General features: G+C 38.5%; 1 protein-coding gene across 5 annotated transcripts in view; it reads left to right on the forward strand.

Moving 5' to 3' along the window:
* The window catches only part of vwde (von Willebrand factor D and EGF domains), a 221,177-nt gene that overhangs the window by 186,321 nt on the left and 11,288 nt on the right, over positions 1-23,568 (forward strand). For 4 of the 5 annotated variants that reach the window (XM_048562926.2, XM_048562945.2, XM_048562954.2 and 1 more), the window contains 7 exons: positions 7,471-8,016; positions 12,305-12,400; positions 13,435-13,530; positions 15,898-15,993; positions 17,908-18,003; positions 18,891-18,986; positions 22,260-22,355. In XM_048562926.2, coding sequence (XP_048418883.2) covers positions 7,471-8,016; positions 12,305-12,400; positions 13,435-13,530; positions 15,898-15,993; positions 17,908-18,003; positions 18,891-18,986; positions 22,260-22,355 — 1,122 coding nt within the window. The remainder of the gene's footprint in view (positions 1-7,470; positions 8,017-12,304; positions 12,401-13,434; positions 13,531-15,897; positions 15,994-17,907; positions 18,004-18,890; positions 18,987-22,259; positions 22,356-23,568) is intronic. The other variant, XM_059654906.1, reaches the window with a different exon arrangement.

Raw genomic sequence — 23,568 nt, forward strand, 5'->3', positions numbered from 1 at the left:
ATTCGTGTTCAGATTTGATACATCATGCTTTCCTCCATTTCAATAGTAACCACGCATCAGACAATGTTCATTATCTACAAAGTGCGGACACGTCTGAAGGATGTAATGGCTGCTATGTAAAGTTCTTTCTTTATGTAAAGACAATACACTAATACATTGTGGAGCTAGAGAAGATTCACATTATTCAATAACACACATTGCCTGAAAATTTTATTCAGTTGGTAAAAGTCCTAACAAATGTGTTTGGCAGCTATGGGGTTTCTGATTTCGGAACTAAGGCAAAATACATTTCATTTAGATTACAGGAAATGCTGTTTAAATCCTTGCAGCTATTTATTGTTCAAGTAAGTCTGATGAGGATCAAAATAACTGTTTAACCACCATTCAAAAACCCACATGAGTATGAAAGCATCCAAACTACCCTTCCCATTTCTCTCACCCTTGGCAAATCAGATGTAATAAATAGGCTATATAATTTGTTTTTCATATTTTGCTGAAAGTAAAAATTATAGTTTGAGAAATAGAGATGGGATTGTAGTAGAAAATGGAGCATCATCAACAAATTTGTAATAAAAATTATTAAAATTTATGAAATTCTTGTACAGTTGAAACATTTACCATCACACAAATCCATTTACAGGACCAGAAACACATTTCAGCAGCAATTGGGATTTAGTACAGTGTTAAAAACCCAGTTATGCCTAACTTGACAAGGTGTAACCTTTACAGTAAGACTGGCTTAAAAATAGAAGTTCATGTAAATTCAGTGATTTTTCAATTCATTTCCATCTGCGAGAATTTCAACAGTGCGCCCAGTAGAGCAGCGGGGAAATCGCTGACAACAGCTTCTGGATTTCCAAATTGAATTGTGTGTGCGCTGATTGTGGAAGTTATTGTGAATGATTTCCCACTCCTCCACAGGTCAGATGATTAAAATTTTTGCAAAACGAAATCAAATAGAAATTACTGGAATGATGTCTACATTTATGCTCGCTAAAAATAGTGTAATGACAAGAAATGCTGACAGGCATACCATAATTACAATTGCAAAATTTATTAAAACCTGTGATAGGGATTTTGAGTTCAACCTAGGAATTGCACAGTTTCTGATAAAAGTGTTACTTTTCCTACCTGACCATTGTAGCATACAAGTTCTAATATTAAATTTTGTTCAATTTATAGCTTGGTAGCTCTGGTAGCACTTCCAGAGAAGCAATCTAGCTCCGCTTATGCCTCTATGATTTTCTCATTCAAGTGGCCAATTGAATCACAGGTATCCTTGTGTAGCTGTGCTGCTTTTTAGGCAGCAACTGAGTTGAGAACGTTGCTTTTCCTCAGCCACATGAAAAATAAAGTCTAGCATATTTGGTTACAGAAAGCTGTGGGGATGTAATACTGTCACTGTCAAAGTTGTAGTGGAGAGTGCAATGCAACACGTCATTATGTAGGCATCCCCTCGGAAGCACTGAAATTTGAGATATGGAAAGATGTAACTGAGGCAGTCAACACTGTTGCATGTGGGAAGAGCTAGGAAGAATGTATCAGTCTTTAAAATATAGTAATTCATAATTTTTGATATTGTATGATTAACTATGGTACTCATGGACATTAAAAGCAAGTATGGGAAAACAAAAGGATATGATATTTAAGCACTGGCCTTAAACTTTTGCGACCTGAGCTTAAATTCAGTTCAGACTTGTTGGGATTCCAGTTCCTGGTGAAAATGATCTAGCATATTAATTGCCGAAGTAATCATCAAGTCAAAAATTGAGCGTCAATAGTAATTTCCACAGCATAAATTAACATAGCAGATTAAACAATCAGTTGACCTCTTGGAGTGATGTGTTTATCATGATAGACATGGCTCTTGCTGTGGAAACTGTCAAGTGCTTGTTTTTTTAGCTGTTGACCAGAGGAGGGCAGATTCATACAATGAACAAATTCATTATCAAATGACTTCAGTTTATAAGTAAACATATGTGTGGAATCTTTCCACTCCCTGTTTTGCCTATTAAAGATAAAACAGCAGTTAGTGGGAGAGTGTACGAAGAATATATGGTACAAGAATTATGCAGCTCTTCAGGCTTCCATGAAGTTATCCAAGTATTGTCATGAGGTTTCTAGAAACTCTGTGAGTTGTGAAGACCCCTAAGGAATTTCCTTCTTATCCATACATCATCAGCAATCTTCAGTTTTTTCAGAAAAGTGCGCAGAGATGGCTGAGTTGCCCAGTGTGACATCATTAAACCTGCAAGGTTTAGCAGTTTATGCAACTTTGCTTGGCAAGCCAGTGCATTATGTGGCAGAGTGGACATCTGAGTTAGCCTTGAATGGCAGCACAGTCTCTTGAAAAGCTCACACATAGAAATGAACCTGTCTTTTAAGTGATATGTGGAATTGTCATTGGTGACTCTTCTATTCTGTCACTTGTGAGGTGGGGTTTAACTATGCAATTAGATGTACAGACCAGGTGCTCACACAATCTCTGCACTTTACATTTAACCTCGATAGCATCCACATTAAGGAACAACGTCCTGGCTTCAGTCCATCAATCTCAATGATCCCTGCTGCCTGATGCTGTCTGGGGTTTTTGAAAAGGTTGCTCATCTCTCAGGTGTGACATAACCAGGTCTGACTTTCAAAATTACACAATAGCAAACATTTTAATTGTGCAAGTAAACAAATTTACAAAAGATGCTTTGTCTCTACCACATGTGTGTTCCTAGTTTCTTTTTTCTTCCTTCACTCCCACTGCATCTAAAGTGCAATCCTGTCTGTAGTCACTAGTGAGGAAGGAACCTGCTTTCTCGTTGACCCTGTCAGTTTGGTGAACTTGGGTGGCCATCATTTAGTGCCTTCCAAGCCTAGAGAACCCAGGTGCATTGTGTGTCTCATCCTTAGATGAAAGATCTCACCATCTTTTGCTGGAACTGCTGGAGGTTTGGGGTCACAGCATGGAGAGTGCAGGGAACCAGAGTGTCCTAAGAAAAAGTGTCAAGTATCTTTTTTGTCACTCCTCTTCTCCCTCAGAGATTGGGTCATCTGGAATGAGGTGCAGTTCCTCTTTCCCTTGGTCTTTGTTACCGATACTGAGCACCAATTGCAAGAATGATGGAGCATAGGTTGATGCGCATACCTCCGAGATATTAAGTGTGCCAGACCTGGGTCTCATGACAGTTACCAATCTGCCCATGAAGACAGCCTGATGAATGCATAGCTGAGTCCCTCAAGCTGGATTCCCTCATTTCCGGTTTTCCATCGCAGTGGAGAGCATATAGGATCAAGATCAATGTGTTTATTGATGGCTGTCTTTGTGGAGTATCAGGCTTCTAGGTATTCTTGTGCTTGTCTCTGCTTTGCTTGTCCCAGGATCTTGATGTTGCCCCAATTGAATGTGTGGTTGTCCTTATCCATGTGGATAAAGATCAGTGAGTATTGGTTGTGAATTTTGTAGCCAGTTGATGTTCGTGTACCCGTGTTAATTTCCTTCCTATTTGTTTGATGTAGATAGCAGGGCAGGTGATGGGATATGTCTTTAATACATAGATGCTTGTGAACGTCAGTATCAGCCACAACAATCACGTCTGTGATGAGTGTCTGCACCTCAAGAAACTGCAATGCATGAGTTGATGAGGTGGAGTTCATGCTTCAAACACTGCAATGGATCAATGAGGACAAAATTTACTTGAACACTTGTTGTTCTAGGAGGCAGATAGCTGCTTAAGCAGCATACATTGGCAACTTGAAAAACTTTTGACTACTTGTTCCAATCTTTGTATTGAATTACAGAATGTATATAGCTCTATGAGATAGAAATATTGTCTTATTATATCATATTGTGGAGATATCTTCTTCGGACAGTAATAAAGGAAAGGTGGTTGAAGCTGTGGATAAAGTGGCACAGATAAACAATGACCACCCTCAGCTTCTGTAAACATCCAACAGGTTTGAGGTTTTCACAGTTTTGTGGGCAAGAGCAGAGACTATAACATGGATGATCAAACATACCACAACACCATCATGCAGGAAGTCCTTCATGTGAGGAAGGAGCTGTAGTTTAGGATAAAATGCTTTTGGGGGGGAGGGGGCGTGGGTGGTGGGGAGGTAGGTATAGTCCTGTGTAGCCAAGAGCTTGAGGCTTGAAGGCTGTGTTTCCTGCAGAGAGTTAAGTACATCTCTAGGCTGAAGACAGAGAGGAGTATCAGTTGTCATAATGCATATGAGTTTCACTGACATATGTAGGACTAAAAAAGAGGTTCTGCTGAGCGAGTATGAACAGTTACGTACTACATTACGTAGAAGAGTTTAAGAAATAACGATCTTTGGATTACTACCGTGCCATAAGTAAACTGACAGAAAGTAAATAAGATCACCAAACTGAATGTAAATCTCATGGATTGGTTTGGGAGAAATGAATTTTGATTCATCAGGCACTGGCAGCAGTATTTGGTTGATTACACTTGGAGCAGTCTTCACCTGAACCATGCTGGGACTAGGATGTTATTGAGTTGTATAACTGGGTATTAGAACTAACTAGTGGGGGAATGATTCACTTGAGGGGAGATTTGGAAAATTAAAGGCAAAGGACTAGTCAATGGAGGATATTGTTACCAGGAACAACAATGATAATAGGAAAGAGCATAGAACTATAAGAATGCATCAGCAAATATGGTAAGTGTAGGTGAAAAATAGTTTTATATTTAACAGAGGAAGGGAAGGTTTAGATCAAGGAAGATTAACAAATTCAAAGACATAAGTTGAAGCAACAGAAAGTCTATCAATGTGAATAAAGACAAGCTATGTAGGACAGGAGGAGGAGAATTTTTTTTTCTCTAATCGTACAACAGAGATTTATGTCCATGTAGGCATTTGTAGTTAGAAAAAATGAAATTTATCTGTAAGTGTGCTCCTTCCACAGAGAAGATAAATTAACTGTTCGTCAAAGGGACTAAGTATTTTTCCAGTTTGAGCCATATAGCTGGGATACCAAGAGATATTTGCAAATTGGATAAAGTCAAGATCACATACTTAGCTATGCAAGATGATGTTGCTTTTTGAAGCACTGAGCGGGATACTTTGAGCTGGGTGGCATCAAGCAGCATTGAGTTAAGGAAAGACTGATGACCAGTGTTTCCTCTATTTTTGTCCCCTCTGCGTAGACCTTCAATGTCTGTGTACACCAATAACTTTCGGAGCTGGAAGTCATTGTTGTGATCTGAGTTAGCAGACCCAATTGCCATGCACACAACATTGGAGCGGCTCACACGTACACAGCTGCTCAATTTAGAGGCTGACAACAGCCCTCAGGCTGACTGAACTGGAGTTTACTGTGAATGTTTCAGGCGGGGCAGAGACGTCCAGAGCCTGTGAGCTGAACATCACTCTCTCTTCCTCTCACCCTTTACCCACATGGAGAGAGAGAGTTTATAAAAAACAAAAAATCTTCAAAGAAAGAATTCTAATGAGAAAAGGCCTAGGCCCACCCAATTAATAATTGAATTGAGGAAGAATCATCACTTTACAGACATCAGTACATCATTAGTGTTAGAATCAATTAGGAAATCTTAAAAATGCACTGCAAAAATCATAGACCAAGTAACTATGGTTTTATGAAAGATAATTCTGTTTGACAGATTTATTTGAGTTTTTGAAGATGTAACCAATAGTGTACACAAAAAGGGGAGCCAGTAGATATAGTACACTTGGATTTACAAAGGCATTTGAAGAAGTGAGATTCAAAAAGTTAAAATACAGCATGAGCTTTTTTTTTATTCACTCACCGGATGTGGGCTTGCTAGTATTTATTGACCATTCCTAATGGACCTTGAGAAGGTGGGCAGATATTTTAGTATGGACAAAGGATGGATTAAGGAACTGGAAGCAAAGAGTAGAGATAGGTGGATTATTTTTATGTTGGCAGATTGTACTAGTGGAATGGTACAATTATCAGTACTGAGACCCATGTTATTTACAATCTTTGTTAATGAGTCAGATGAGGGAAAAGAGTAATATATCTCAATTTGCGATGATACAAAGCTGTGAGGAGAACTTGAAGCAGCTGCAAAGAGATATAGTCAGGCTAAGTCCTAGACCCAACCATCTTCAGCTGCTTCATCATCAACTTTCCCTCCATTATGAGTCAGAGGGGGCATGTTTGCTGATGACTGTACAATGTTCACTACCATGCATTACTTCTCAGATATCGAAAAAGCCTGCAATCATTTGCAGCAAGACATCAGGACTAGAGCTGATATGTGGCAAGTAACATGCAATGTGCACACGCCAGACAAATGCTATTCCAACAAGAGAGAATATGAACAGTTGCCTCTTGATGATCAGTGGTGTTACCATCACTGAATTCCCCACTATCAACTTACTGAAAGCTACCATTGACTAGAAGGTGACATGGACTGGCCATGTACATTCTGTGCCTAAGGGAACATTTAGAGACTAGCAATTCTGCAGCAAGTAACTCACTCCTTGTCTCCCTATCATGTCCACTATCTAAAGACACACGTCAGGAGTATGATGAAATATTCTCCACTTGCCATAATGGGTATTTGTAAAATCATGAGAGGCACAGATAAGGTGAATAGCAAAGGTCTTTTCCGTAGGTTGGAGAAGTTTTAAAACTAGGGAGTGTATTTTTAAGGTGAGACAACAAAGACTTGAGAAAGGACCTGAGCGGTAACTTTATCACATAGAGGGTGCTTCGTATGTGGAATGAACTGCCAGAGGAAATGGTAAATACAGGCACAGTTACAAAAACAGGAATAGGATAGAGACATATGAACTGCTTTCAGGGGGGACTACCTTAAATTGGGAAACTTGGTCAGCACAGACGAGTCAGACCGAAAAGACTGTTTCCGTGCTGAATGACTCTGAATGCAGCCCTAACAGCACTCAAGAAGCTTGACACCATACAGAACAAAGGAGCCCTATGTTTGGCACCACTTGAATATTCAGTCCCTTCACCGCTGATATAAAGTGGCAGCAACAAATGCTGCCTGCAAGAAAACAGTGCAGTAGCTCACTGAGGCTTCTTTGGTAATACCCTTCAAACCCACACTTTCTAGCCACCTAGAAGGATGACTGCACCAGATGCATAGGAACATTAACTGTACGTTCTACCAAGTCATAATTCACCTTGGGTTGGGGGGGCCTAAAACCCTCAGAGCAGCCCTGCACCCATCAGCAGTCTGCACCTCCCTGCCCCACATTCAATGACAAGCAACAAACAGGCTTCCCTGCTTTATTGGATGTGTCCCTGGTGCTGCAGGTGGTCTCTGTCCTATATTTTCTTGCTGCCTCTCACCCTTCAGTAAGGTACTTATGGGCATAAACTTGATGTCATGACAAAGATTGTAATCTGTGGATTTTTGAGCTGCAACATGTTTTCAAATCATAGGCAACAGCAGCTTTTGCTGACAAAATTGACATAATAGCTAACAAAATTGTGATATTCTACAGATCATCGAAAACCTGGAGTTATCAGATTAATGTCAAGAGTCAGTGTTACAACTACTGCCCCTGATGTGATGACGACAGCCGTCAGGAAACCACATGCCCATCACTGGACTACAGTATATCAGACAACTGACAGTAAATCTAAAGGCTGGCTTCCCCCTATCATATCCAGACAACCTTTACTGAGAGAAACTCCACCTGTACAGAATAGAGATGCCGCATTCTTGGAAATCAATACAGGGACTAGAGAAAGCAGTAAAGAAGGAGATAATATAAGCAGCCACCACACAAAAGGAGAGAGACATGTTCCAAAAATCCTTGGTCCATCATCAACTCAGCAAAGGACTGTAATAAAATCACAGCCTTCTGGTGAGACTGTAACTCTGGAAGACCTTTATGTAGAGGATAAATTAACACCTGAGCCAAAGATCGTCACGTGTACAGACTCGCCATGTTTCTCTGGGGTTCCTTGTGAATCAACTCCTTCTGGAAGCTTTAAGTGTGGACGGTGCCCTTTTGGCTATTTTGGTGATGGAGTCGTATGCAAAGGTATTGTATTATTATTGGTTCTGTTGTACTTATGGCCAAGTAAATATGCAATTGTTACATATTTGGAGGCAACATGAAAGAAGACCCACAGGGAACCTTCCATGGAATGTGTGTGTGTGTGTGTGTGTGTGTGTGTGTGTGTGTGTGTGTGTGTGTGTGTGTGTGTGTGTGTGTGTGTGTGTGTGTGTGTGTGTATACATACAATGTCAGAAAACTTAGCTTTTGTATCTAATATGGTTATTGTTTGTTCATAATTATGAAATTTGAGATCTTGTAGTGCAGTGGGTAGCCTGCCTGCCCACTGAAAATTGAGTCCCATCCCAGATGTCGATGGCCATTGATGGTGCATTTATAACCTGATAAAATAGTTTGAGAATCAACCTGCAAATCCATCCAACACAGACCAACAGCAGATGGAATGAGCAGGAGAGATTCCTGATCAGCATATGAAAGAAAGAAAACTGGAGAATCGAACATTATTGCCCATTGCTCCAGCTGACCATATACATCTAAAACTACATGATCCCCGGTAACTCAGATTTACTACTGAACAGTGAAGCACCACAACATATTGTTTCTAAAGACCAGTACTCTGGTTGACACAGTGGCTCAGCGGTTAGCACTGTGGTCTCACAGCACAGGGACCCTTGTTTGATTGGAGCCTTGGGTAACTGTGTGGAGTTTGCCCATTCACCTGTGTCTGTGTCCGTTTCCTCTGGGTGCTCCAATTTCATCCCACGGTCCAAAGATATGCAGCTTAGGTAGATTGGCCATGGTAAACGAGAGTTAACGGGGATAGAATGGTGGTCTGGGTGGTGTGCTGTTCAGAGGGTCAGTGCAGATTCAATGAGCTAAATGGCCTCTTTCTGTAGGGATTCTATGATTCTAGTATGAGTGAAAATATATTTTCACTGACAAGAAAACTTGCATTGTTGTAGCACCTTTCACAACATTAAGACTGTCTTGCATTAATTAATTATTTTTTTTAAATGTAGTAAATGGTAAATACCAGCAGCCTATTTGCATACAACAATCATTCTACAATCCTTCTTGAAAATGACCAAATCAGCTGTTTTGCAATTTTACTTGATGGATAAATAATGGCTAGGGCATAAGATATAATTTCCCTTCCATTCAAAATAATGCCTTCCCTTTAACCAATATCTTGGAAAACAGGTGGCTAGAACATGAGAAAAGATTGAACATGAGAAAAAACTAGCACAGAATATAAAGACAGATAGCAAAAATTTCTATAAATATATAAAACGAAAAAGAATGGCCAAAGTAAATGTTGGCCCTTTAGAGGATAAAAAGGGGAATTTGGTTATGGGATATGATGAAATGGCCGAGGCATTGAACAGGTATTTTGAATCGGTTTTCACAGTGGAGGCCACTAATAACATGTCAGTAATTGACAAAGAGACAAAGGTAGGTGAGGACCTGGAAACAATCATTATTATGGAAGAGAGAGTGTTGGGCAAGCTAATGGAGCTAAGGATTGATAAGTCTCCTGGCCCTGATGGAATGCATCCCAGGGTCCGAAAAGCGATGGTAGGAGAAATAGCAGGTGCACTGGCAGTAATTTTCCAAAATCCGCTGGACTCTGGGGAAGCCCCAGCATATTGGAAAACAGCAAATGTGGCACCACTGTTTAAAAAGGGAGGTAGACAAAAGATGGGGAATTATAGACCAGTTAGCTTAACCTCTGTCGTGAGGAAGATGCTTGAGTCTATTATCAAGGAAGAAATGGCAAGGCATCTCAATAGAAATTGTCCAGTTGGGCAGACGCAGCATGGTTTCATGAAGGACGGGTCTTGCTTGACAAATCTTTTGGACTTCTATGAAGACATTACAAGCAATGAGCAATTCATGGATAATGCGGACCTGGTGGAAGTGGTGTATCTAGATTTCCAAAAGGCCTTCGACAAGTTGCCACACAAGAGGCTGCTGCATAAGACAAGGATGCATGGCATTAGGGGTAAAGTATTAGCATGGATAGAGGATTGGTTGACTAACAGGAAGCAAAGAATGGAGATGAATGAGTGCTATGCTGGCTGGCAATCGGTGACTAGTGGTGTGCCACAGGGATCGGTGTTGGGACCACAATTATTTACAATTTATATAGATAACATGTAGGGTGTCAAAGTTTGCAGATGACACTAAGATGAGTGGCAGAGCAAAGTGTGCAGAGGACTGTGAAACCTTGCAGAGGAACATAGATGCATTGAGTGAGCAGGCAAAGGTTTGGCAAATGGAATACAATGTAAATAAATGTGAAGTCATACATTTTGGTAGGAGTAATAGTAAAAGGGATTATTACTTGAATGGTAAAAATTTGCAGCATGCCCCTATACAGAGGGACCTGGGTATCCTTGTCCATGAATCACAGAAGGTTGGTCTGCAGGTACAACAAGTAATTAGGAAGGCAGATGTAATTTTGCCCTTCATTGCTAAAGGGATTGAGTTTAGAAGTAGAGAGGTTATGTGGCAGCTGTACAAGGTGCTGGTGAGGCCACACCTGCAGTACGGTGTGCAGTTTTGGTCTCCTTACTTGAGGAAGGATGTACTGGCACTGGAGGGGGTACAGAGGAGGTTCACTAGGTTGATTCCGGAGTTGAGGGTGTTGGTTTATGAGGAGAGACTGAGTAGATTGGGATTATATTCATTGGAATTCAGAAGATTGAGGGGGGATCTTATAGAAACATACCAAATTATGAAGGGACTAGATAAGATAGAAGTAGAGAGGATGTTGCTCCTGGCAGGTGAAGCTTGAACAAGAGAGCATAGCCTCAAGATTAGAGGGAGCAGATTTAGGACTGAATTGAGAAGGAACTTCTTCACTCAGAGGGTTGTTAATCTATGGAATTCCTTGCCCAGTGAAGTAGTTGACGCAATTCAGTAAATGTTTTTAAAGCTAAGGTAGATTTTTTTTGAACAATAAAGGAATTAAGGGATATGGTGAGAAGGCGGGTAAGTGGATCTGAGTTCACGAAAAGATCAGCCATGATCTTATTGAATGATGGAGCAGGCTCGAACGGCCGAATGGCCTACTCCTGCTCCTAGTTCTTACGTTCTTATGGATGCTTTGGTTTAATATCTTATCCATAATGTTGCACCTGTAACACCAAAGCACTTCCTCATACTGTATTTTTTTTCGTGCTGTCTAGAGTGGGATTGAAACTTTATGACTATAAATATTAAGTTGTTGTTGCGATAGTACAATCAATTATGTCACTGCCAGCTGAAAAGGAGATGGGAATTGGAATCGGGGGGAAAAATGTAACTTCCCCCTGCAGAAAAATAGAGAGCTGGGTACAGAAAGGGACTATGCACAGTGTGCCCTCGTTAGGGAAAATAAAGAGGGACAGGTAGAGGATATTTGATGCAGACTTTCTGTGGGAATGATTTCGGGGTCCGTCTTCCATGCAAATGTAACTGCTTTTATTTCCTTTGCATAATAAACTTGCATTCTTGTGTAAACCAGTTCAGAGACTGACCAGGAATAACAAAATTGCAAAATTAAAAGATTTAATCTGTCAAGCCACGTTTCACTCTGGGATCGGACTTGTCTAGCATTATCATAAGTTGGGATCCATAACATTTTCAATAATGGTTTCTTCAGCCAATCTTTATAAGCAGCATCATATATGACAGATAACTGATGGAGCCTGCAAAAAACAAAATTTTAATCTACCAGCCCATTTGTAAACTCATCTTTAAAGTTTAATCTCTTTTGATTCAGCCAATGCCTCAGTCCCACCCTCATAAACTTCTATTTTACACAGCAGCAGTATTTATGTTATCCTTAAGAGCTTGTTGAATTAATGCCATCTTTAAAACAATATGATAAACGCTTCCTTATTGGATCTACAACTTCATTCCATCTCAAACCTATAAAGTCGAATGAGGAAGCTCAATGTCAAAACCAGTCTAAAGGCTCTGAGTTCAATTGTATCATTTCAACGTGAACATGTTAACTCAGTTTTAAAACAACTGGTGCCAATAAAAAGTTTTGGATTACTTTATAAACCCAGGTGCTTCTCGGAGTGCTATATCAAACGTAGTCAATTGTTCTTATCTAATCTGACCTTGCCAATAATCCTTGCATCTTGAGACAAATTTCTGACTTTCCAAAAAATATAAACTCTGCTTTATTTTCTAAGAGCTGTTTTTGGTGAAAAGACGATGTGATGTCTTAATGTGCCACGGAGTCTCATAATTTCTTCTCTGACTATGTAATCACATTATTCAATACTGAATATAATAAAATCCCTTTCTGCTTTGACAGCAATGTGCAGATATCCTTGCGGCAAGAATATGGAATGCTCTGCACCAAATACTTGTCGCTGTAAGCCTGGTTACACTGGATACAGCTGCCAAACTGGTAAGTGTGGAGTTAATATATGAATTTTGAAAAGAGTACTCTTAAATTCATTTACCATTGGACTATGTATATTAAATCCTCTGTTGTCAAAAAGAATGTCATGAATACCAAGAAAATGTTACATTGCATATTAGTGCTGAATAGTTCATGGAAATAATTGATAGGAGGAATTTCACTGCATCAATCAGTTTAAAATGTATGTACAACAATATGCACTTATTATAGTGTGTTGTAGGCAGGTTAAAAATGGAAACTTCATAAACAAATTGGATTATAAAAATCAGAGATTGTAGGAACTGCCGATGCTGGAGAATCTGAGATAACAAGGTGTAGAGCTGGATGAACACAGCAGGCCAAGCAGCATCAAAGGAGCAGGAAAGCTGACGTTTCGGGTCTGGACCCCTCTCCATGAAATGTCAGCTTTCCTGCCCTCTGTTGCTGCTTGGCCTGCTGTGTTCATTTGGTTCAACACCTTGTTATCTCAGATAACGGAAATAATTGGATTACGTTTGAACTGCACACCTTGGGATAGATCTCTCTTTGCAAGTCCATTTGAAAAGGGTGAAAAGCAGAAAAGTGTGTAAAATAGCACAAGAGAATAGGGACTTTTCACTATGTCCTTAACCTGGAAAATAGGGGGAAGGGCAATCCGCAGTTTTGATTATCTTGCTAGAGCTCAGCCACTGTGGCACTGATATTATTTTATACAACTAAGAATATAACACTCTATGACATAGGAGCAGAAATAGGTGATTTAACTCATCAAGTCTACTGTGCCATTCAATTCCACTTTCCTGTCTTATCCATAACCCATAACTATTCTGCAGGTTGTAGTATCAAAGTGTCCAGAAACACATGATATATTCCAGCCGAGTCATCATGGCTTCGTGACATGTCTCTGTCTGCCTTCCCTACTACCACCACACCCCAACCAGCTGCCATAGCCCCTGAGTACTTACTTGTTATTTTACTTTTGCTGCGTAACTTTGATGGTTTGACAAATATAATACGCTCTTGTTTTTATTTAACCAAAGCTATATGTCACCCTGACTGTAAAAATCGTGGGAAATGTGTGAATCCTGATGTTTGTGATTGCCCCCCTGGATATGGAGGACCAACCTGTGATGAAGGTAATTTGAACATCACACTGCTGATGTAAGACAAATGCAGTCATGTTTCACTCTTGCAAATCTTGTGTAGGTAGAAATTGATTTCAAGTTTTACATTGCCTGCCATTAGTATAGTTTGAAGCAGAAGCCAAAATCAAAGTTAATGAGCCCTGAATTTCTGCTGAACTTTCTCAGTCCTGCTCCATTGCTTCAGTGGAGCTTTAAGGAAATAGCACTAACACCTGCTTTAAGACCTTGTGATATATCAGTTATTACCTGTAATGGTCAATTCCCATTCACAGCTGAGACTAGTAGCTGGAGAAGGAGATTGAATTGATGACAAGACTCATAGTTTACAGCTGAGTTGAAGATAATTACTTTGTCTTTCTCATATTTAGCTAGAGGAAATTGCAGCTCAGCTAAGACTGGTCATCAGACAAATGATCTGACAACAGAAATACAGTGGAACATTCAAGAGGGATGGTGAAGATTTGTTGTCGTCAGCAGACATGTGGTTGCTGACTGCATGGCTGAGGATGATATTGCCAAGGGACAGTATGTCCATTAATTATGGTGAAAGAGTCAACAATTTTACAAACTGTGAAGTTTATTAAAATTACTGGACCATCAAGATCTCTTCTGTTTTGAAATACCTTCTCAGGATTGGTTTTAAAAAACTATCAAGCATAATTTCGTTACACCGAAAATTACACAATTTTTCTTCCTTCTGTTTAACATTGTCTTAATGAATCCCAATTAATACCTTTTATCCTATGGATGAGGTGTTATTTTCTGACTGTTTTGAAGACTTGAGAAACTACAGTAAAATTCATAATTTGCAATGTGCTTACAGGTGGAAGAAGTGCTTTCTATTTGGCCTAAACTAAGTTTAAAGAAAATATAAGGCTTTTGTTCACAGTGCATTGAGTCACCAATGAAAGTTGCTTTCTGCTTTAAACTTGCATAAGATATGTCGAGCCAGACAGATTGAATTGTAATGATGGATAGAATTTGATGTCTGTCTGGCCCCGAAGTGAGTGCCAAGTATTGTGAGGCCTCTTTGACCTGGTCGAGAGGATATGGAGTTGACTGCACACTCCTGCCGTTCCTCCATCCCACCCAATTAACTTCAAGGTGGGAAGGCATACATGTGACTTGTCCACCCAGATACTAATTGAGGCAATTAATGCCCAATTAAGAACATCATCCCTCCTCCACTGGTATTAAAATAGCTCAGGCAGAGGGTTTGCTAAACAAAGAGACCAAGAAGCAAATCTTGTCTGGTTTCCTTGTGGTGGAATAGGAGGCTTCCCTTGTCCAAAGGCATTTAATGCCCCTTCAAAGGATTCTGCATTGGGTAGGGGATGCCATTTATGCTTGACCCCAATTCATTCATCTAAACCTCACCTTCTCTCACAAATACCCCTCTTCCTGTGATATCTCCAGTTAACTCTTGCTTCCAGAGATCCCATAGTGAACTCTGAAGGTCCAATTCTAAAATTGGTAGCAGACACCTCCCCCCAAAGGCAATGACAGTAACCAAGTATGGCCACCCTCTGGTAGCTCTTGTATCCAGGATTTACATCCTCCTTGGTGAAAGTTTGCAATTAAATGTGCCTTGGGGAGCCAGGAGTCCCAGCAGAGTAGAGTTCCTGCTGCCAAATAGTGACTTAATTCTCTGGGGTTCTGAGTCATGTCAGTTTTGGTGGGAAATCGCACGTCCACCCACCCTGCTCTGATCAAATTCCTCCACATGTGTTTTATGAGACACTGAGAGCATTTTTAATTAAGGTAATGAACAGTTCAATGTAATAAATAATCTGTAAGCCATGGACGATAAATAGTGTCAATTAAAATATACACAATCAAAACACTTCAATGATCAAAATGAACTAACGTGGGCTCCTTGATGACCTTGTGGGTAAAAGCAATATGTGTGCCACAATAAGTGTCATTGCATTACAAGAGGAAGGATGGAAATATCAGTCCAAGTTCATGTTTGTTATCTATCACCTCCGACTAGAAAACATATGTTAAACATCTGGTAAGTTTCCAAGTCTTAACTGACGGTCTTTGTTATTTGAGTAGCAAATAACAAATGTTTGCTATTCATAGAACAGTGTAGCAGTCAGTGATGAGAAGGAGAGGGTTTCCCTTTTAATCTCAAATCTATCACTTTTTTTTCGCTCGATCTGTTACGGCTGGAGTAAGCACTTCTATTTCATGCCATGGGAAGTAGGACACAAAAGTACAATTGTTTTGGATACAGCTCCTATCCTGGGAATTTGCCATCATTGAGGAAAGAGACAAAAGACTAAGTGTTCTTTATGCTGGTTAAAGCACATCCCAAATGAAGCTCCCATATTGAGCGGTGGTGTTTTATTGCAGCTTACTGTGAGCCAGCATGTCAACATGGAGGAACCTGTTTGGCTCGAAATCTCTGCACGTGTCCCTATGGTTTTGTTGGACCACGTTGTGAAACAAGTAAGAGAATTTCACTATCATTCCAATGCATTCTGATTTTTATTGCCACGCTAATTTGTAGATTTTTCATTACATTTCTTGCAATTAAAGACAATTCAAGGATAATTTTATTGACATTCTCGTAAGCTATTGCGCACAAACCAAATGACTTGTTCTTATGCTGCAACCATTATATAATTCTTTATTTCCACTGAGTCCAACAAAGGAAATAAAAACCAAAAGAAGTATAGATGCTGTAAATTAGGAAAAAAGGAACAGAAATTGCTGGAAAAGCTCAACAGGTCTGGCAGTATCTATGGAGAGAAATCAGAATTAACGCTTTGGGTTAAGTGGCCCTTCCCTCAGAACTGTCCTGAGGAAGGGTCCGTCACCCAAAGTGTTAACTCTGATTTCTCTCCACAAACTGTCAGACCTGCTGAGCTTTTCCAGCAATTTCTATTTTTGAGTCCAAGATAGGAGTTGGCTCAGAATGCAGAAAGGAGTAAAATAAGTTGACAGTTATTGAAATTAATCAGTAACTAGCTGCCTGAAAGGACTTGCATAGAGTGATGGAAGCGTCTAGTTAAAGGCTCTGATGAACCATACAGGGAACCTTGCTATTCACGTTGTATTGTAATGCTTTGTTAATGTAATACTTAGCTGATGATACAAATGAAGTTTATCATTGTAAGCAATAACAGTCTGATCGGGTGAAGAGAGGTCAGACAGACTGGGAGGTTGAGCGAAGAAAGGGCAAGCGAAATGCAATGCAAAAATGCAGTGTGATGATTACAGAAAATGAGACTAGATGTTATGAACTAAATGTTATTAGGCCACATAGCATAGCATGTAAAAATCATCTGAATGTATTGGCAAAGAGATCATTGAAACAACCCACACCATGTGTAGTACTAGTGAAGAAAGTGAAATCTTGCATAGTGCAAGAAATAGATCATAGATCACTTGACATGATACTGAATGTATAATGTGTGTTGGACCATTCTTATTTAGAGTGTTTTATTAATTTCTAGCTGGCATCATAGTGTTGGCAAAAGTGCCACAAAGGGCTGTGCATCCAATGACTGGGCTCAGATATTTTTGTCATGACAAGAAAGTACAAAGCTGAAGTTGTTTTATACCAGACTAGGAAGCTTACAATGATTTTTTTTCTGACTACTTGTAAAAGCTTTTAAATATTTAAAGACGTTCAGTTTACTAAGAAACTGACCAGTATATACCAATAAAATTAACAAGAGGTTCTGTTTAGTATTTTAAAACATAATTTTCAGTTACTTAAAATCAGATTGATTACTTATTAAAAATGTTTTTGTGATTCAACCCATTTTCAGCTTTATAAGTAAACTATAACCAGGTTATTTCACTTAAATATAGCAAAGAATGTCTTTGAATATAAGGCTTTAAAAAGGTCAAAAAGCTATAAAATTGTGCTTGGTAATGCCAAAGTTTATATCTGTAATTACATTTTCATGAGTGGAAACCTCAATCATAACTTCGAGAAACATCACAATTTGATGCTTAGCTTATCAATCACGTCTTAAGTGGAAGCTTTTTTCTATTAGAGATAAGGCACAGTGATACATCATAAGGGAGGGGAAATACATGTGTACTCAATGTAAGTCATACTGTAATGTTTAAAAAAGCACACAGATGTGACTAATCCAAGCCATCGCATGGCAAATCGGGGGTACTTGCGAGGACCGAAAATGGTGTCGATTTGAAGCTTCAGTTCAGGTTCTAGAAAATAATCAAAAGCTGTAAAGCAGTAAGAATTTAAAACTTATATAATCTGAAACTTCATCTGATGTGTAATATAAGTGATTATATAAATTGTTCACATCCTCTTTAAAGACTCATTTTAAATTATGCCTTTTAAATAAGCTATTACCCATTTCTCTATTCTATCTATACCTATAGTGGTTTGTAATAGACACTGTGAAAATGGAGGTGAATGTATCTCTCCAGATGTTTGCCGCTGCAGACCTGGCTGGAATGGTCCCACATGTAACACAGGTAAGGAAAGTAATCATGTATGTCATTAATTTTTCTTGGTTTCCTTGTCCCTTATGTTGTATGGTATACAGTCTTGATTTTGTCTTTCACTGATTTCATCTTTCAAACTTGTGACATACAGCAATCGATTAAATATCTTAGTTGCAGATATATCCTGACTTTATTTATGGCATACTATATGTTCAATAAATACTGTACGTAGTAGGGCCACATCATTACTCATTAATTGATTCAGATTGAAGGCTTCATGACAACAAAACCAGTTTACAACTTCTTCATAAACCATATAAACCATCAGATGAAGGGTCTAGGCCCGAAACGTCAGCTTTTGTGCTCCTGAGATGCTGCTTGGCCTGCTGTGTTCATCCAGCCTCACATTTTATTATCTTGGAATTCTCCAGCATCTGCAGTTCCCATTATCTCTGAATTCGTAATGAGTGTTGTTTGTGCAGCATAATCACCTACAGCGTAGAGTGACATATTTTGCTGTGCGATCATTTTTAAAAAATCTTTCAAGTGTTCAAATTTTACCTTCTGTTTCATTTAAAGTGGAGTGAAATCCACAGCAGTACTTCTCATTCAAATACTTCCTGGAATTTAAAACAAAATAACAGATTTATTTCATAAAGTGATCCAAAGCCACACAAAACAAGAGAAAAGATCTTAAATAAACATAAGGGGCAAACAATTGACTATCTGTGAGCTTCAGGGGATGGGCTTTATTTGGGGAGTTTCAATTTCTGAGAAAAAAGCCAACCGAATATGAAATATTAATATGAAATGAACCTAATATGAAATCTTGAGGGAAATTTCTTCCCTGCTACTAAATTCTTCAAATTACTTCTCATGATACTTTATTTTTCTTAACATTTTAACTTTTCTCTCAGCTGTTTGCAGTCCTGTATGTCTAAACGGTGGGAGGTGTATCAGACCCAACATCTGCATGTGTCCGAATGGATTTTTTGGATCACAGTGCCAAAACGGTAATATATTAGAAACTGTAATCACTAGCAATTTTTGCACATAAAACCTAAGCGGATCAAGTCAAGTGAAAGCATGATAAAGAACTTGAATATGTTTTGAGTAAAGTAGAAAGTCTCATCAGCCATAAAACAAGAAACAGAGTAAAAGTAATTTACTGGGGTGGCATGATGGCTCAGAGGTTTGCACTGCTGCCTCACAGCGCTAGGAACCCGGTTCGATTCCATCCTCGGGCTACTGTATGGTGTTTGCACGTTCTCCCCCGTGTCTGCATGGGTTTCCTTTGAGTGCTGCGTTCCTCTCACAATCCAAAGATGTGCAGGCTAGGTGGATTGGCCATGCTAAATTGCCTGTAGTGCCCAGGGATGTATGGATTACGTGGGTTATGGGGGGATGGTTCTGGGTGGGGTGCTCTTAGGGTTGGCATGGACTTGTTGGGCCGAAGATCCTGTTTCCACACTGTAGGGATTCTATGATCTATTCTGATCTAGGATCTGCTGGATTAGATACAAGCCATTTTAGGTGATTTAGAAATTTTAGAAATGAGACCTAGCATAGATAATTAAATGGAAACATTAGATTAAACAGAAGACTAAAATATACTTAATGCAAATGAAAATAACTTTGACTGAGACCGCAGAAGCATGGCATCACAGTTTAGGTTTCCAAAGCTAAATAAAATGAGGTCGAAATATTATTTTGCCAATATTCCAATTCTCAAGCAAGTGTTTTGACAAGTATATTATAAATTTTCTCTTGTGCATGGGAACAATGGAGATAAACTATTTCCTGAAGCCTGAGGGGAAAATACTTTTGTCAAAAAAAACAATGGATTATTAATGAAATAATGGATTCAAAGTGAAAGCAGTGCTAATTATTCACGTTTAAAGGAAGTTGAAAGAAGAAATGAAGTACAGCACAATGCGGAGGGAAAACCTCACAGATATACTTAGTATATTGATGATAAATGGATTATTATGAATTTTTTAAAAAACGTAGGAATAAAAGCAAAAATACTGCAGTTGCTGAAAATCAGAAATAAAAATAGTATTGAAGAAATTGAGCCGATCTGGCAGCATCTGGGGGGATTGAAACAGAGTTAACCTGTTTAGAGGAGCAGTCAAAGGGACTCAAAACATTAACTCTGATCCATTCGTCACAAGTGTTGACAAGACCTGCTGAATTTCTCTAGCACTTTGTTCTTTTTGTATTTGAAAGAAAAACATTGTTTTGTAGGAAAAATTTCAGGAACTGTATAAAAGAACTGAAAGTTTACAAATGTTGTACTTCAGGAATAAAACAAACTAGCAACTTTCACATCACACTTCCAATCTTTTCCATAATTTCATATGGGATAATGTGAGGGTTATAGTGTTAAACACAAGTACGCTAAGCATTACGAAGCAAAACTAAGAGCAGTCACTTCGACCAGAAGAACATTGTAGCCCTGACGGAAACTTGGCCTCTACTCACCAAGGCAACAGAACATTGACAAAGATACAGTTTTAGGAGAGCTGGCCTTATTAATAGTGGATATGATTTACATGATAGAAAATAACACTTATTGATGGGTATGGCCAGACCAAACCTTTCTAGATATAGTTAAAAATTATAGTGTAAAATTGCGAGTATGTTGAAAGTTTGAAAATGAAGCAAAAATGAGATTTATCAGCAGGTTAGAAAAATTTGCAGTAATTCTAATTAGGGAAATGTTAACTGTCCTAAAGTATATTGGGGGAAAAAGTACAAAAAGGAGAAACCTTGTTTTAATTTACATGTAAGGATCTGACACAAAATCTGCTTCTAGAAGAAGAAAGAGGATGGCTAGGTTATAAGTAAGTACTAGAAAATGGGGGAAATAATGGTTGTTAAACCAATTAGGTTCATGTTAAAAATAAAAGAGCAGTAGAAGGTAAAGGTGTTGGACTTGAAAAGGACCAAATCTAGATTAATTTCTTTGAGGAAATGGTAGGGAAAGCAATTGAAGAATAGTAGAAAATAGTTTAAAACAGATGTGTAGATACAGCTGAAATAATTTAAGATTAAAAATAAAAGAATAATATTGAAGGCTAAGGCGGGATAGGAAATAGAAAATTTAGAGCAAAGTTTCTTTTTCAGAAGAGTATACATCTTTTTAAAAAAAATTGTACCAACAAAAAGAGCAGCAAAAATATTTATTATTTATTATGAAACAATCAATTAAGACAAAGAAGGAAAATTTTAATGAACATCAAGTGAATTGACTTGCACGAAGAAAAAGATAGTTAAGCAAGAGTTAGAACACAGCGATAAAAGGGATTATCTTATACCTGAAAATTTATAAATGGTAATGATGCTTAATGTTTGGAGGACCAGTTTTTATTGGTCACAGCAGTGCTGCAGGGACAGTAATTCAAGGTTCACTGGAAAGTGCATGAGTGGAGTTATAATTTCCAAAAACAAAACTACCCTAAAATATTAATAGAATAAAAAGTGAATGTTACCAGACCTGATCATATCCATGGCAGAATAGTAAAAGAAAGTGCTCACTGAGTTACTAATCATACTTTTCTAATGATTGTTGCAAACAAGGAACTTTGATAAAGGATTCCCAATTGGTAGATATTACACACTTAATTAAAAAGAAGTGAGCAAGCCAGGCAAGTATAGACTGGTTAGCTTTGTCTGCATTGAACTTAAATCTGCAGTTCCTACTATCTTTGAAGTTAAATCTCTTGGGTTTGTTTCATGAGCCCGTTTACCATTGAGGAACTCTACCCCTTGAAAGAACAAAGCAATTAAATTGTAATGAATAATTCAAGATAAAAAGATAGCACAAGGACCAAAACGAATGCACTTCCTGTGCTGTAATTTAGAGGTAACAGTTAGGGTGAGACAATTAGCATTATATATATAGCAACATGCTAAATTTCATCCTTTCATGCTAGTATTTCCACAGTTCTATAAATTTATGTTGGACTACATCGTCATATGTTATAGAAAGGAAACAAAAGGTCAGTATGATCCAAAGCCAATCAATTCTTGTCACCCATGAAATTCTTCAAAATGCAGATGGGATAACTCATTAAAGGACATTCCAGTGTAGTAGTATCACAGTCACTCTGAACAAATGAAAATAGGCTGATTATGTCTCAGACATGGGAAAAGCCAGAAATCTGTTTGCACATTGTTTATTCATGCTTCACTCTTACTTGAGGGCACTGAATACTTCAGATGATTTCATGGTTTTGTTGCATTACTAAATAAAATTGTTTCAATTATTTTACTTTCTTTAGCAATTTGCAATCCTCCTTGCAAGAATGGTGGACATTGTATGAGAAACAACATCTGCTCTTGTCCAGAGGGCTACACAGGGAAAAGATGTCAGAAAAGTAAGAGTCATCTTTAAATTATAAATCCATTCAAGTAATTCAATATAATATCTGATTCCATTTATTTAAACAACAGCATAACAGCTCCAGGGGATGTTACAAACACTTCCATATATTGGAAACAGATTTTTTAAAACCTGAAACCAAAGTATCTGGAATGGTGAAATAGCTAAAGGTTCCTCAAATAAAAAGTACTTTGAAATTGGAATCATTTCAGATTTATAAGAACTGAATTAAAGTTTTTACAGCTGCACTATTTTTCACGTAATTTTCAAACAATTTTCTTTCACCTTGGTTTTACTTAAAAAATGGTGTTTTTACATCTTCATCTTTCATCATGTTTGGTACTCTGCTGGACTCACTTGACAACACTTGTTGTCAATCAATTACTCATATGAACAGTATCTGGAGGTGACGCTCCATTATGCCTAATATTTGTGAGGCTGTAATAAAGTTGCTGCTTTGCAGACAAGGAGGGAGAAGGGGAACTTGATATCCAATAATTATCCATTTGATTGTAAATTCATGTCATTTTGACTTCGGAAGTATTTATTTTATTCAATCATAAGATATAGGCATTACCAGAAAGGCCAGCATCTGGTGCTCACCTCTAATTGCCCATGAACTGGGTGACAGAAGGGAGTTAAGAGTCTACCACATTGTTGTCAGCCTGGAATCTCTTGTAACGTACAATGCCTCCTTGACACTGCACACAGACATGCTCATTGAGACAACGTCAGGTTAAGCAAACCATTAGATGTCTCTGAAAGAAGAACAGGGATTATGGTGACTTTCACTTTATACACAGGCCAGATTGGGTAATGATCGCAGATTTCCTCCCCAAAGTGAACTAAATGGGTTTTTACAACAATCAATGATTAGTTTTATGGCCACCATTACTGAGACAAATTTTCATTCCTAGATTGTTCAACCAAGTCTAAATTTCTCCGGCTGCTGCAGTACAATTTGAAGCTATGTCCCTGTAGTTACAATGCGGGATTAATAATGATATTAACACCACACCACCATCTCCCCTACCCTTACATTCTTTTGGCAGTATTCTGTCTTCTAGCCTACACAAACTGGGATTTGACTCCATTTTTTTTAAAGCAGCACTCTAGACCTTTGATGTAGTCATCCAGTGACATTACCATTCCACCACCATCTCCCCCAACGACAGCCAGAGACTAACTTGACACCACTTGGTCAGCTA

Source organism: Stegostoma tigrinum, chromosome 2 (genome assembly GCF_030684315.1).
Source record: "Stegostoma tigrinum isolate sSteTig4 chromosome 2, sSteTig4.hap1, whole genome shotgun sequence".
NCBI lineage: Eukaryota > Metazoa > Chordata > Chondrichthyes > Orectolobiformes > Stegostomatidae > Stegostoma > Stegostoma tigrinum.